The sequence below is a fragment of the Ursus maritimus genome, unplaced genomic scaffold, assembly GCF_017311325.1.
Source record: "Ursus maritimus isolate PB19 unplaced genomic scaffold, ASM1731132v1 scaffold_24, whole genome shotgun sequence".
In the NCBI taxonomy this organism is placed as follows: Eukaryota; Metazoa; Chordata; class Mammalia; order Carnivora; family Ursidae; genus Ursus; species Ursus maritimus.
In genome coordinates, this window is record NW_024424897.1 from 2,588,350 (window position 1) to 2,604,479 (window position 16,130).

The following is a 16,130-nucleotide window of genomic DNA, read 5'->3' on the forward strand; positions in this document are numbered from 1 at the left end:
AACCGCCCCTGCTGACAGACCCGGGAGCAAGCAGCCCGTCAGTCCTAAAGCTCTGAGGAGCTGAATTCTGCCATCAACACAAATGAGGCTGGAGTCGGATTTTCCCAGGTGTTTCCGAGAGAACCGGCCAACCAGCACTAGGGTTCGGCTTCGGGATGCCCACGCGGGGGGCCCAGCCGGCCACGCCAGGCCTCTGACCTCGAGCCGTGCGAGCACGAGCCCCGAAGTCTGTGGGAATTTGTTTTCCGGCAACGGAAAAGTAACACGGAACATGCGGAGGTTGTCACAGATATGCAAAGGGGGTTTGCCTCCAACTTGTGTTTGTCTTTGGACCTCGTCATGCTTCTTGGTGAGTCTTATGTTTTCGTATAAGCGAAACTGTCAGACTCCTCCTCTCTGGCCTGGTGCTTCACATCGCGCTTCCGGAGACCTGCCTCACCCCAAGATTATTGACAACGACCGCAGTGACCTTACATGTTCTTCTAATGCTTCTGTGGTTTTCTTAAATAGTCACTGTAACTGACCTTATTTTTGGTAGAGTGTGAAAGAGGGGTCTGAGGACTCATTTTCAGATGCCCAAATGGCCAAGCAGATATGTAGGGGCTTAAAGATGCGGTCTGTCCGCATTTATACCTGCAGGAAACGGCTGGATTCCCGCCGGAGTTTCCCAGCATTCTCTGCTCTCCACCGTCCATCCGTCTGCCTCTCCCCCCCCCCGGTGCCTTTCTGGTTCTACGGCTGTGGACTGAGACTGTGTTTTGACACCTGCTAGGACATTTTCCCTTCATTTATCTTCCCTGTTCAAAATTCTCTTGGGTAGTCTTGTGCATTTAATCTTCCAAGCAAACTTTAAGAACAATTTGTGGAGGACGGGGAGCTTTTTACGTACTGACACGGAATCCTCGCTGACACATGGCAGTAAGCGTGGGAATGGCACCTAGCTACTTGTTTAAAAAATACCCCCCTCACTTTGCTTTTATATGCAAAAACACCTTTAAAGAAACACCAGAGAACCAATAACCCCGCGGCCTCTGTGGAGGGGCCTGGGGCCTGGCGGAGGGGGAGGCAGGAGACTTCCCATCCCAGAGCTCTCGGCTTTGGAACGATTACTTCCTGAAAATGAATAAGTAAACCACGATGGTGAATAAATTTCAGGTCACCCGAAATACCCCCCGTGGGCTTCAGCTGGCATAGCCCCGAACGGCGTGTGGACTGGGACAGAGGCCACGCATGTGTGTCGTGCGGCTTTCCTCCCACCAACACGGGAGCTTTATTTATTGAAATCTGTGGTATGTCCCTTTTCTCCGGATAGGCTCACTCACTTCTTGTTAGGTTTATTCCAAGTATTTCATGGTTGTTATAACCACGATGGACAAGGTTTTTGTTTTTTTTTTTTTTTAAACAGTTTAGTTCTTAACGGGATATTACTGGGATAGGAGAAAATGCTAGCTCTGGCATTCAGCTGTTTTAGTCTTTACTGTTTTCTTCACCGTTTCTAGTACTGTTTTGTTTTCTAATTGGTAATCTTGGATTCTCTAGGTAAACAATCGTATGATTGAGATCTTCACGAATTTCACAAATCCTCACCTTGTTCATTTTGCCGAGGCTGTGCCCCTGTCTCCCTCCTGATCCGAGCTGTACCTTCCCCAGTGTTTCCCACTGCGGACAGTTTCCTTGCTCGTTTCAGAAAACATCATAAAGAACTTTCCTTCTACCCTAATTTAGGATGGATGGTAAGTGTTAGCAACACCCATTCTCCAGAAAATCCTTTGCTTTTCTCTCTCCTTAAACTTACTAATATAATGCATTAAATTAGCAGCTTTCGTAATTTCAAATGACTCCTGAATCCCTCAGGGAAGCCCTTCTTTACTACCAGGTATTTCTCCTTTAATAAATGTGGCCGAACTCCGTGTGCTACTATTTTATTTAGGATTTTCTTGCCTCGCCGCTGTGTAGTTTCTGTGTTGGAGGCTGTCCGCGTTTGCAGCCAGGGCTACTCTCCGCGTTGTAACACGAGCCTGGGAAGTTTCCCAGGTTTCCCACCCCCCGGAGGGTCGGACAGCATGCGGGGTGTCTGTTCCTTTCGCGGTTAGCGGGGGTGCTCGTCCATAACAAACAAACTGGTGCTTTCAGGGGAAATCGATGTCTGGCGACGTTTTCAGCGTCTTCAATGACGAAACCAGTACAGAGCGTGGCCTTGTTGAAATGAGAAACAATAATGCCTCCGAACTGTCCTCATTCCCAGGGTTGCTCCTTGGGGGACACGCTTCTTGGTCTTCACCGGGAGTGCCAGAAGTTTACTCAGCTTGTTGGCCTTTTCAGAAACAGTCTTTTTATCTATCAGGTCAGCTTGTTGTGGTTTTTGGTACCAGTCTTGGCTATTTTACTTATTGACTCCCTCCTCCTTCTTCTTTTGGTTTCTTCGCCCTTTTTCAGCCTCTGGAGTGGAACGTTTGATTTTCGGTCTTGTTAATGAAAACTATGCAAGGTCCTGGGTTTTATCGGGGTGCTGTCCACTGCAGCAGGAGTCCTGATACGTGGACTCCCTTTGCCACTAAGTCCCTCACTAGTCCGTGATCTCCGTGTGGACGGGACTCAGTCCTCTTCCCTTACAACGTTCCGAGCATCGCTACCCTGTCATTTATGTTCAAGACTTGTGATTCTCAGCCCCGACGGCACATTAGGATAACTGGGAAGACTTAAGAAAACAAAAAAAAAGAAAACAAAAAAACAAGGCAAGAAACGAAAGATCCCAACCCTTGGCAGAACAGCTGAACGGGGCTGTGGGCCCGGGTGACTGAGTCTCCCTGGGCTCCTGCCAGGGGCAGCGGGTGCTCTCTGCCCGCCGGAGTCTGATTCTGTCCGGCCTGGAAGCCGACGGCACTTTTTTCCTTTAGCTTTGGAATTTAAAAATTCCACCAGCTGTGTCTAGGCACAGTGTTTCCCAGCTGGGCCCTCCGGGGCCTTTATACTCAAAGACTCACCTTTGCTGAACTCGTGCAGATGTTCTCCTCTGACGTCGCCCGTCAGAGGCCCTGACCTCCCGGAGCTTCCGTCTGGTGGGTGTCCACGGTCCCAGATTGCACACCCACGTCTTGTATCTCCTTCTCAAAATATCTACCACTTTGGGTTTTCGATCTGAGTTCGGGGAAGAATTCCTCAAACTGGCCTTTTGGTTTGCAAGCTCCATCTTCGGCAGGATCACTTTGTCTGTTTAGTGACTTTTCTTTTGCTCGTTTTGGAGGATGGTTATATTTTTAATTCCAAGGACCCTTTTTCCTAACACTTTGCTCTTGTTTTACTGATGTGACACCCTCTACAATCTCGCGCTCTCTTCTGCTTTTGGCGTCAGGCCCGTGCCCGTGGACGCGTCCACTCTGTCTGTCCAGCCCCGTCCCCTGGAGGCTGGGGGTGCTGCCGAGCACTCACACTCTGATGGGAAGTTTCAGTGCCTCCCTCCCAGGCGAAGCGTGCACTCGTGGACATTCTCCAGTGGCAAAGCCCACGCTTCAGGACGGCGGCAGCCCCAAATTCCCAGTGCTTGAAAGGGAGAAAGGGTAATGTTTCCTCGCTTGGTCGATCAGCTTCTGTTCCTCTGTCCTGGTGACCTCCAGAAAGGACACAAAGTCCAAGAAGACATCTGCATCTCTCCAGACGCCCGGGCACACTTTGAGCCTCCGCTGAGGGGCGCTGGTGTGGAGTGGGGGGGGCCTGTGTCCTCTTTCAGGTCAGTCTAAATTCTGCCCCACCCGGAGCATGCGACTCTTTATTGTTTTTGCACAAATGTCACGTTCTTCTCTTTTTGGTATTTTCCGTTAATTTGGTGGAATCGGGGAGGGTGCTTGGTAAAGGTGCTTGGTAAACCCGACTCTGTCAATCCAGAAATCTCTGCATTTCTCAGGGCCTGAAAATGTTTCTTTGTAGCCACGGTTGGGGTGTCCGTGTGGCTCTGTTTTCTTCCGGATCTGTGTAGTTGTTTTCCCCCATGTGGTAATCACACACAGCTGATAAACAAACTTGGGAAGAAAAACCCACAGACTGAAGTAATCACAGCAGAGTGAGCAGAGCGGGGGTTCACAGCGGCTGAGGGCCTGGCCCTGTGCGGGGGCGGGAGAGGCTGTTTTACCAGGACGAGCCCTATGCCTCATGGGGTCTGCAGCCTCCAGGTGTCTCCGGCATCCGCCGCACAGCCGGGCCACCACCATCCCCTGGGCAACGGGCCTGGCTTGTGCAAGCTGTTGTGCCTGGGACTGACCTCGCTCGTATGTTCCCGTTTATTTAAACCCTGCCCACCCCTGGCAGCCCTCAAACCTTTTCTGCTTTTGACTCTGTCCACTTTCCTTGTTTGCTGCTTGGCCCAATCAGGTGCCTTTTAAGACACGGACACCTTCTCTCCCTAAAAGGCTGGAACCCCCCGAGTACACGACCACATCGTGCTCTTCTCGATGCCCTGAGATGGCATGCAGGGATGCCTTTCGGGGATAAGCTGGTGTGTGGGACCTCCCCGTGGGGGCTGACAGCACGCGGGGACACCCCACTGGGTCGCGAGGGCACTTGGGGGTGCGGGTCACCATGGCGCACGGGGACCCCCAGTCTTACGCTTTTTGCGCTCATTGTTGGCGGCCTCGCAGGTCTGGGTGTAGAGCAGACGCACGCTCTGCAGCTCCTCCTCTTTCTGCCGCCTGGCGCACGCGGTGACTGAGTAGAGGTCGTGGTTCTTCTCCAGCTGCATCTGCAGGCGGGCCAGGTGCTGCTGGACCCCATAGAGATCCACGCCCAGCTCCTGCCGCTGGACTCGGCTTTGCTTGGTGGCCACGCTCTGCGGCAGAGAGAAACCGGGTCACCGGTGGAGGCGCACAGCGCGGCGGAGGCGCACAGGCCGGCGGCGGGGGAGGCGGGACCAGTCAATACGCACCAGCTCCTGAAGCTCCAGATTCAGCTTCTCTATCTGCCGGTTAAGATAGTTCTTCAGGGCGGCCTGGAACCTGACCATCAGGGGCTGAAACAACGGAAAAGCAGGCCTGGTTACCCTCCTGCCCCAGGCTCGGTGTAGCCTAAGTCGCCAGAGCTCTCCCTGCAGGCACAGAAAGGACTTCCACGAGGGGTGCTCCCTGCTTCTGCCCAGGACTTGCCCCGGCAGCCAGACTAGGGGCACCCATGGTCCCCTGCTGGGCACTGAAGACCTGAGTGCCTATTTTGGCCACATGACAGAGTGAGCTGGAGCGGTGGTCTTGGTTTTCCCCAGGGGGATGAGGGGGTGATGCCAGCACCGACTGAGCCCTGAGCCTCTTTTCCCAGAGCAACCGACAATCTTTCCTGCGGGGAGAACTGCGGCTTTCCACAGGGGCTCATCCAATCAGGATTTGCCTTCCCCGCTTGGCGGGGTGTGGGGCGCGGGAATTCATAACCTGCTAGGTGCGCTCAAAGCGGCGGCTCTGAATGGGGGTGACTGGGTCCCCACCCAGCATCCAGAATGTCTGGAGATGGTTCTGACTTCACCGCTAAGGGGCAGGGGTGCTCCTGGCATCTAGCGGGTGGAGCCAGAGGTGTGCCCAGGGCAGCCCCACCCCAGAGAGTGACTGGGTCCCAAAGCTGGCAGTGCCAAGGTTGAGGTTTGGTGACTCCGGGCCAACGAACAGAAAGGAGAAGACACTTCACAGAGCAGTTTTGCCGAGTGGGTGAGGGGCGGCGTGGCGCTGGGGGCAGGGCGCGGGGCAGAGGTGAGCTCAAGAGCAGGTGAGGGGCACCTCCGATCGCTCTCCCTGTCAGGCCACCAGCAAGACCCGGGAGCACGAGCTTACGTGGTCGGGGTCCAGAACCACCAGGTGGTGTCTGTCTTCCTCCGCCTCGTCACTCCCCTCCGACTCCACTCTCTCGACAGTCCCTTCTTCGGCAATGCTCAGCCGCTGGATCCGGTCCAGGAAGGTGGGCGCGGCTCCTCCCCTGGGCTGCGCGTGGGGCTCCTCTGGGGGGACACCTGGGGGCATAGCAAGCATTATTGAGGGGTCAATACATTGGCTAATGAGGCCATTTTGCAGGGGCTCTCAGGTGAGGCTGATTTCCAACCTCATGCAACACGATGGAAGAGAGAAAGAAAAGGCATCCTATGGGCTACTTACAGTGTCTTCTGTTCCTGAATCTTCTGTCTACTCATTGATTCAACACTTCCATAGAAAGGATCGCATTTTAAAGGTAACGTATATTACCTTTAATATATTCCAAGAAGGAAATATATTTTGTAGATACTTTTCTAGGCATAAGTAGTGAATAGGAAAGTGCCTTCTTACTGATGGACGACCTTGGCTGCTCTTGGTTTTGTTTTGATCGAATGGGGAGCAGCTGACAAGATTGAAAAGCGGTGTCAGTGAGGCTCTAGTTCCAGCTTTCCTTTCCGCCTGAGCTGGGGAGAGCCTGGTCTGTTTTTAACTCGTTCAGGTGTGTGCTGTCTTCACGTCACTGGTGAGTGATGCGAAGCTTTGTTGGTCGGACCATCCGTGCACGTTTGTCATAAGGAATAAGAAATATCCCGTCTGCTTTCCCACATCCACGACACTGGGACACGGGACAGGGTGTGCCGAGCGACCTTGGAGACCCGGCAAACGTGCGTGCTTACGGGTGTTGTTCCCAAGCCCCTCTCTGAGGCCAGGAGGCCATGAGGGGCGGCGGTCAGGGGCTGTGGTTTGGGACGTTATCGGATCTCTCAGTCAAGGTCTGGTTCTGCCACGTACTGGGGTAGGTCACTAAATGACTCTCAGGGTCTTTGTAAGATGGGAGAATGGTTCCTACCTCATTGGGTTACTAAAAGGATTAAGTGAGATACAACAGAGAGAATGCTCCATAAATATTATCCCCACCTGTTAATAACATTTCTATCTTTCAGCTCCCAGCTGAATGGGACACCAGGTAACAGATGGTGAGTGAGTGGTACCCCTCACACCGAGGGATGTGAAGGGCTCATCCCATGGGCGGGACAACCCGGCGTGTGCCGCGGTACCTGGCGCCTGTAGGAGGGGCTCCCCCGCGCTCAAGAGCAACTCGTTGAAGTCCAAGGAGGTGGTGCTGCTCTCCTGACTCAGTCGGAGGTGGTGTCGTGCCCCCAGAGGAAAGACTTCCTGCGGGAGCCCTTCGTGGGACTTTCGCTAGAGCAAGAACAGCCAAACCTAAATCAGTAAGGCCTTAATCAGGACCGAAAAGTTCTTTGATTTGGTCTAGTGCAGTGTTCAAAATTCAATGTAATTGCTGAAGCAATAGAAAACCATCTGGGGGGCGCCTGGGGGGCTGAGTCGGTGAGCGTCTGCCTTCAACTCAGGTCATGATCCCGGGGTCCCGGGATGGAGGCCCGCATCAGGCTCCCTGCTCCGAGGGAAGTCTGCTTCTCCCTCTCCCTCTGCTGCTCCCCCTGCTCGTGCACTTGCTCTGTCTGTCAAATAAATACATAAATAAATAAAATCTTAACCATTTGGATATAGAGATTATTTGGCTTTTACAAAACAGAAAACACCTACCCACCCCCACCCCACGGGGAATTCGGGAATGATCTCTCCCCGTCTACATCAGTAAAGTGTCAATGCTGAGGCACGGCTGTGTGTCCTACGCGGGGCTCTTTACTCCCAACGCTGATCTCCCTAAGGATGGTAAGCAACACCTCTGAGCATCCTTTTTATGAAAGGATGCTGGAACGCCTGGGCCCCAGCGACAGTCTCCCAAAAGGGCTGTTTCTACTTCTCTTTTTTCAACAGATTCCAATTCAGGGATGTTTTAGGCTTTTGTTGTTGCTGTTGTTCTGTTTTTTAAGTAGACTCCACACCCGGTGTGGAGCCCAGTGCGGGGCCTGAACTCACGACCCTGAGAACAAGACCTGAGCCGAGATCAAGAGTCAGACGCTTCACCGACTGAGTCATCCAGGCGCCCCTACTTTAGGGACATTTTCATAAGGACATATCTTCTCTTGTTAAAAATGCCTGGCTCTGTTTTAGCTTTAAAAGAGACTCGCGATTGCAATAGTTGCAGTTATTACCGCTGACAAGGCACTGTTGACAACAATCTGGCGCGTGTTGCTAACCACGGCCCTGCGCAACACTCCGCGGCAGGTACGGGTCACCTCCGCCCTCTGAGGGGAAGCGGCCTCCCGGAGGCTGAGGGCCTTGCCTGAGGTCAAGGGCAGGCTCAGAGTCCAGATGCCTCAGCCCCCAGCTCGTGCTCTTCCTAACACTTCCTCAGAGGATGCTGATTCTAGAAAGCATCTCCGAGGCGGCCAGAACCATAGTGAGAGTAATGGCGGCCCAGAGTCCAAAGCCCACCTCGGGGTGTCCGGAAAGGGCTTCTCCTAAGCAGTCATGAAGCACCCACAGCCGAGACAGAAAGCAGCTCCCGCTCTGCAGTTCCTGCTCGTTCTACAGACTGAGCACCGGCCGGGGGAGGGCAAGTAGGGCTCTCTCCCAGGTTTGTCTCTGCGGTCCTGGAGGATCACACTTTACACCGTTTTCCCGTGAGTTTTCTCGAAATGAGACCCCAGCACAGAAACTGGGTTTATAGCTGAATACGTAGGCTACACGTCGAAGCTCCTGGACGTCTTACAAGGCGAGGACAGTCGTTTTTACGCTTAGTTAGCAAGCGTCAAATCGTGTTACTCTCCAAAGTTATCAGCTCTTTAGAGGTCACCAGATGGGGCGGGATCGTGGCTTTGTGGCTCAGAATGGTGGCTTTGGAGCAAGAGCAACCACCAGAGCGGCCTGACTCTGGGCCGGGAAGTCCGCCTACTGTGTCCTCGTCTGCACAGTGGGGTAATAATAGTTCCCACCCACGGGGTTGTTGTCAGAGTCACTGAGATGGACCGTCAAAGGCCTAGGCACGTCCAGACCAGAGTGGAAGATGCAGGAATGTAACTCTGCTCCTCACTTCCTGGCCGGAACAACTCAAACCCGCAGCCAGCAGGGGGCGCTGGCCTAACGGGGGGGGTGAGGAGCACAGGCTTCAGAGGCTGTCCCGGTGGGGAGTCCTCACAGCACAGGTGACAGGCCTGGCCCTGGTGACAAGAGTCCCCACAGAGGACAGCCTGGCACAGAGTCGGAGCCCAAATATTTGGGGGCTGGCGTGGGTGGGGTTGGCCCAACAGTGACGAGAGTGACCAGGGCAGCCCGATGTGGGGGCGTCCGGGTTCAGGTGGGGTGAGGAGAGTCCACTTGGGGGTGGAGAAATGCAGTGACGGTTACATCCGGGGGACTGATCAAATTAATAAACACGTTAGGGAGAATCGGGACTAGCCTTCTCATTGCTGGAAGAAGGACTTGGGAATATGGAAGGGGAGGACACTGAGAGGAACCCACTCAGTGGTGAGCTGTGTTAGAGAGGGGTTGGTATGAGCTGTGTCTGTGTGTGTATGATACTGAGAGAGCCTGGGGACAGTGACATCCTAGTGGCGGTGAGATTACCTAGTGTCCAAATCATGACTTCTACATTTTATTTTCCATGAGAAGAAACCAGGCTCCTGGAGAAATGTCGGATTCTAGGGCCGGGCAGTTTGTGCCAGAGAGAACAAGAATGTGCTCCAAGAATGAGGGATGGTAAAACACAGAATGACCCCGGGGGCGTCAGAAGGACACAAAGGCCAATTTGAATGGGCCCTCACTGGCCAAACTGGGGACAATGTCTGTTCAACGTTGTACTGGAAGTTCTAGCCAGTGTAAGAAGTCAAGGAAAAGATATAAAGGGCATCTGGATTGGAAAGGAAGAAGTTAAACCACCTTTATTCACGGAGAACATGATCTTTTCTTTATGAAAAATCCTATGATTCTAAAAAAAAAAAAAGAGCTACTAGAACAAGGGTGTTTAGCAGTGTTGCTGAATATAAGACCAATATACAAAAATCAGTTGTATTTCTGTATACAGTACGGCTCTGTATACAATAGAGCAGCAGACATTTGGAAGCCGTTTCCAATAGCATCAAGAAGGTAAAGTGGTTAGGGATAAATCTGACAAAAATTGGGCCTAAACACCCTGCTGAGAGAAAGATGAACTCCTAACAATATGGTGGTAATCTGCTGTGATTTCTTTTCTTCATTTGAAATACTCACTTTTCCTATCGTAAACAAAAAGAGCACCTTCCCACACCATTTTTCTTGAATGCAAAGGGGTGAAGGGTAACTTCCCAGTGGAGAAGCCTGGAGCGTTTTCATCAAGGGGCCCACAGCTACACCACTGGTAATGGGACGAAGTACAATTAATGTGCCACCTCATAGGACATAAGAAGAACCAGCCTCGCTCTGTGACCCCTTTCCAAGGGATCATAACCCAGATCGCATCAAGAGGAAAACCAGGCATAAGCGTCTGCCTTCGGCTCAGGGCGTGATCCCGGCGTTGTGGGATCGAGCCCCACATCAGGCTCCTCCGCTGTGAGCCTGCTTCTTCCTCTCCCACTCCCCCTGCTTGTGTTCCCTCTCTCGCTGGCTGTCTCTATCTCTGTGGAATAAATAAATAAAATCTTTTAAAAAAAAAAAGGAAAACCAGGCAAATCCAATCTGAAGGCATTTTAAGGGTGGCTGGCTGGTGATTTTTAGACGTGCCAAGGTCATTAAAGTCAAGGAAGGATTAAGACCCGAGAGATGGGACAGCCAAAGGCAACATGTGATTTGGAACCGTACCTCCGCTATAAAAGGTGTCATTGAGACACTTGGTGAATGAGTCCTGAGGATTATTTGGTAATGTAGTGAAATTTCCGGATTTTGATAGTTACGTTTCGGTTGTTTGTGGAAAACACGCACAGAAGCATTTGGAGGCAATGGCCCATCCGATCATTGACTTACTCTCCAAGGCTTAAAAAAATAACAAGTTCTTCTAATCATACTCCAACTTTTCTATAAGCCCATGCTTGTTTAAAAGTAAAAAAAATAAAATTGTAAGATCATAACTATTGTCGTTATAATCATTATTATCTTGAATTGTGTTGTCCTGTATGGTAACCACTAGCAACAGGTGGTTACATTAATTTAATTTAATTTAATTTAATTTAATTTAATTTAATTAATATCTTCATTAAAAATTCAGTTCCTCCTCTCCCAGGCCACATTTCAAGTCTCTGTAGCCCCTTGTACTGATGGCTACCATGTTGGACATTTCCTTCACCACGGGAAGGTTCACTGGATGGTGCAGTTCCAGAGACCGGAAACCTGGATGCCCTTACATTGAATGTTCCCAACCTTGGGTTTGGGAACACCAAAGAGAGGTCCAGAAACTCTCGGCATTCAAAAGTGGGTCCTGAGTTTGCTAAGAAATTTCTAACAAGGATTGCAGTTTGTTTTTATAATGTGCCCTGAGTTGCTCACATAGGGCGAGCAACCACATCAGCAGTCAAACACTTTCATCCGGTAGACACCCCAGGGCCACTTACCGGTCCGCTAACCCTGGGTCCAGAAACATCCTGGCCTATTTGCCCCGAAGAGTCTACTACTTGCTGGGATGGCTGAGTGGAGATGTCCCCCAAATCTCTGGATTCCGATGGACGGGGGGCTTCTCTGTCTTCGGGAACACCTTCCCTCCTCACATGCTCACGCGGGTCCGTGGGGCCCACTTCCTCTCGGGGTACCTCCCCAGCACCGGCTTCTGAATAAGCCAGATCTATGGAACTGACATTCCCTTCAGGGGATGCAGCTTCCATTTCTGATTCCAACTCCCCTTCAAATTCAAATTCGACTTCCTCCCCTTCAAATTCAAAATCCTCTTCTGTTTCCACTTCTTCCTCAGTTTCCACTTCTCCCTCGGTTTCCACATCTCCCTCAATTTCCACTTCTTCATCACTTTCCACTTCCCCATCATTTTCGACTTCCCCCTCAATTTCGATTTCTCCTTCGGTTATGACTTCCCCAGACGCTGCAACTCCCTCTTCAGAAAACTCTGTAGCACCAACAGCCTCGTCAGTGTTTTGGTCACTGGTCTTCCCTGTGGGGGACACCTGCAGATTTGCGGCAGGAAAAAAAAAATCAGGAAACACAGTCAAAGCCCCCCGTGGAGTTCTGCTCTTACTTGTGTAATTACATTGATGGGAAAACTGCCTCCACGCACCCCTACACGTCCCTGAGAGAGTATGCCCCAAGTTCTACCTGTTCTCTCCAGTGTTTATAAGTTTTTGGGTCCTTTGTTACAGAACCTGTGTTCTGAAAACCTCAGGGTGATCTGAGGAGGGGACGCAGGGCATCCCAACTAGCCGCCAGCACGTAAGAATGGGGAGAAAGGAAAATGAGTTTCTCTGCGACGGGACTGAGTCTGTTCTAGTGCCAGGTGTGGATTGCCCAACAGTTCTCTTGAGCAGCTCCCAACTCTTCAATTCCTAGTAAAGACAAGCCGGGCACAGCCCACCCCACAGGGAGCTTTACCGTGTCGCCTTCATTACTCTGGGCCTCTTCTCCTTCAGAAGTTGATTCGCCTTCCAGCTGAGACCTGGGTGTAGAAATACGGTTTAACAGTTTCAAAGAACAGCGTTCTTTTTCTTGGCGTTGGTCACCTCCTGACGTCTGTTTATCTTCTTATTTACTTGTTGATTGCCTCCCCTCTAGGCTGTTGGCCATGACTTTGTCATGTGTGTCACCAACCCCAGCACGAGATCGCGCCTGTCACGAGGAGGGAGGGAACGCCACAGAAGAGTGTTCATGAATGAATGGAAAATAATTATGGAAACATCCAGGGAACACCATAAGTACGTTACAACAGAAAAGTCACCTTAAATATACTTGTATCTGGGGCAAAACTGGGGGAAAATACAGCGTAAGAGAAAGCTGCACAAAAGGGACAGGTACTCTAGATTTGTGGTTGGTTTCTCCAGGATTTAGATCGTACACGAATGTCCGATTTACAGTCTTAAATTTTTTTCTAATTAAAAATACAGGCTCGGGGCGCCTGGGTGGCACAGCGGTTAAGCATCTGCCTTTGGCTCAGGGCGTGATCCCAGCGTTCTGGGATCGAGCCTCACATCAGGCTCCTCTGCTATGAGCCTGCTTCTTCCTCTCCCACTCCCCCTGCTTGTGTTCCCTCTCTGGCTGGCTATCTCTATCTCTGTCAAATAAATAAATAAAATCTTTAAAAAAAAATACAGGCTCATTAAAAAAAAAAGTCAAACTAATACAGAAATGTGTGACACAGGCAATGAAAATCCTCTGTGACTTTCCCTCCCGTTCTCAAGATAACTACCAGTAATAAAAGAGATTTAAGGGTATACTCTTGCAAATATTTTTCTATGCATTTAAACACACACACGATTAGAGTACACACTCTACACACTGTTTTCTGTTTAGTCTTTTCGTTTAATGTAACCTGGACTTCTTTCCATGTCATTATATATAAACCCATCTTTAAAAAAAAAAAAGGGGGGGAAACACTACTGAAGCGTCTAAGGTAAAAGGTCCAATTCTTTAAATATAGTTTCTGTCCCCAGCCCCGCCCCCGCTCCTGGAGGCCTGGGGGTGGCAGGGGAAGGGTCGGGGGTCCCCGCGGTCAGGAAGCCCCTCGGTGGTACTCCGCACACAGAGAGATGGCAGGCAGGTAAAATCCTGCCACCAGCCTCCGCTCTCCTGCTTTATTTACAAGGATGGTAACTAGCCGCTGCGCGCAAGGCCAAGCATAGTGGTTGCCGTGGTTACTGCGGGCAGAGCGAGCCCCGGGGTTTCGGGAGCCGAGCGGCCGGAGCGAGGGGAGAGAGGGAGGAGGCGGGAGCTGACAAAGGGACGGGAGAGGAGAAGGGGCGCGCAGGGCTGGGGGTGGCCGGGGAGAGACATTGCCGGGAGTGTTTCATCCTCCGCACGCTTCGCCCAGGCGGGCTCGTCCAGACGTGGCTGGGGAGAAAGACACGGAGGAGGGCGTCAGGCCAAGGTCATGGGCTTGGGGCAGGTGTCCTTGGTGCTGCGTCCTGCCTCACAGCAGTAAGCTTGAGACGGATGGTGGTTCAGGAACGTAGCGCACGGGTCCTGCTAGCACAAGGCCACGTGGCATCATGGACGCCTGGGGCCGGTATCTGCTCCCAGTGCTGGAGGCGACCCTGGTCTCCACCCACTGCATGCCACCAGCAGCGCCCTTCCCACTACGGACAACTAGAAATGTCTCCGGCATGGCGATGTCCCTCTCGGGGCCAAACCATCATACAGGGGCTCTGCTCTCCCACGGCGATCTCATAAAACTTCCAGACTTCTCTTCGCTCAGTTTTTACCCTGTGTCTGTGCAACAAGGCCTCCCTTCCTGAATTTCTCACCCCTCCGCCGGGCTTCCCGGGGCGCGTGCTCCTTCCTCCATCCTGTCCTTCCCGGCCTCCCTCCGTCCCCGCACCCTGGCAGCCCCAGGCCCGGTCTCTCATGTCCCGACTCTACGACGGATCATCTCAGCTGGGAAGAGTGTCACAAGCAGTATTTGAACGACCCAAGTTCACCCACAACTCATTCTTTTTAAAAATAAACGATAGGGGCGCTGCGCCAGTGGGAGGAGCGTGTCACTTCCAATCTCGGGCGTGAGTTTGAGCCCCGTGTGGGGTGCTGAGATTACGGGAAATAAACAAAAACTTAAAAAATAAATAAGTAAAATTAAAAAAATAAACAAGAAACAAAAGGATTCAATGCAGTATACCTACAGGACTCCTAGAGGTTCACCAAAAGGAGCAGAATGGCGATTCACAGACGAGTGAACGGAAGAGCTGATAAAAAGGACGAATCTCAGTCTAAATGAAAGCCCAACACCCAGCAGACGGGGAAAGCAATTTTTATTTGAGCCAAAAGCCCAAAATCAACATCACGTGCTCTGTGAACCAACCAGATGCTTCCCATCGGTCGAGCCCCGAACGCAGACCACCAAACGGAGCCATGTGGAATGAGCCACCGGTGAGAGCGCCCGCGTAGGTGAAGACGTGCGCTCAGAGCTCCGCTGCCCCGGCCGGAGACAGTTCATGCCTGAGACTCAGACCTCGCTGGGCAGGGGGCCGGCCGCTCTCAGGGGCCGGGGCGTCTACAGAGGGCTTCACCTTCCTCTCTTTGAAAGAAGAAAAAAGGCAGGAAGCCAATGTGATAAAGTCATCGACGGACGGATGGATGAACTAAATGTGGTCCAGCCACACAACGGAATATTATTCAGCCTTAAGAAGGAAGGACATCCCGACGCGGCCACGTGGGTGGACCTTGGACACGCTCAGGGAGTCAGCTGTCAAAAGGACAATAGTATAGGATTCCACTACACGAGGCCCTGAGTCGCAGATTCATAGAGAAGGTAGGATGGGGGTGCCAGGGGCTGGGGAGGGGATGGGGCGTTACTGTTTTGGGGCCAGAGTTTCAGTTTGGGACAATGACAACGTCTGACACGGATGGTGGTGATGGTCCGACAACAGTGTGAATATATTTCATGCCACTGACCTTGCATTTAGTAAGAGGGTACATTTTCTTTTCTTTTAAAGATTTTTATTTATGTGACAGAGAGACAGCCAGCGAGAGAGGGAACACAGCAGGGGAGAGGGAGAGGGAGAAGCAGGCTCCCAGCCAAGGAGCCCGATGTGGGACTCGATCCCAGGACCCGGGATCACACCCTGAGCCGAAGGCAGGCGCCCCAACGACTGAGCTCACCCAGGCGCCCAATAAATAAATTTTTTGAACCATCAACCGGTATATTACATTGTTCTTTGAACTTTCTTGCGCTTTTGTACGCTTTCAAATCGAGAGCTGGCTGGGGATGTTCCCCGAGTGGGGCTCTTCCTGCTTGAGGGTTTGCACGGCTTATGGGACGGAGGGCCGGGGCTCAGTGTGTCCTTCACTGTCTCGAGGCCAGGGGCTCCATGCGGGATCCCCAGTCCCCTGGCTCTCTGAGGGCCCCTCCTGTGCCCCCAGCTCTGTCCTCGGGTCTCCCGAAAAGGGCACTACCTCTCCCAAGCACAAGATTCTTCTAAACGCTTCCTGCCAGCCTGAAATCACCCTTCCTTTTCTGCAGCTTTACCTAGAAAGACCCATCGCCTCCCTGCTCCCGATTCACTGGGATTCCCGGTATTGGCATCACCTTGAAGACCACGGTTCTGGGACCCTCACCTCCTTAGCCACAAGCCAAGGCTGCCCTCTGCTCTTGCGCGCGTCCAGGGTCCTGAAACCACCAGCTCTTCCCAACCCACCGCCGCAGGC

The 16,130-nt window shown here is 52.0% G+C and overlaps 1 protein-coding gene across 1 annotated transcript in view; it reads right to left on the bottom strand.

The window, feature by feature from the left end:
- CCDC40 (coiled-coil domain containing 40) overlaps positions 1-14,094 on the bottom strand; it is a 45,791-nt gene extending 31,697 nt beyond the window's left edge. Inside the window, exons 1-8 of the mRNA XM_040641195.1 lie at positions 13,904-14,094; positions 12,369-12,432; positions 11,548-11,947; positions 8,018-8,148; positions 6,995-7,139; positions 5,802-5,977; positions 4,914-4,999; positions 4,600-4,817 (exon numbers count right to left, since the gene is read on the bottom strand). Of these exons, the coding sequence (XP_040497129.1) occupies positions 4,600-4,817; positions 4,914-4,999; positions 5,802-5,977; positions 6,995-7,139; positions 8,018-8,148; positions 11,548-11,947; positions 12,369-12,432; positions 13,904-14,094 (1,411 nt within the window). The remainder of the gene's footprint in view (positions 1-4,599; positions 4,818-4,913; positions 5,000-5,801; positions 5,978-6,994; positions 7,140-8,017; positions 8,149-11,547; positions 11,948-12,368; positions 12,433-13,903) is intronic.
- Positions 14,095-16,130: the final 2,036 nt, after the last annotated feature.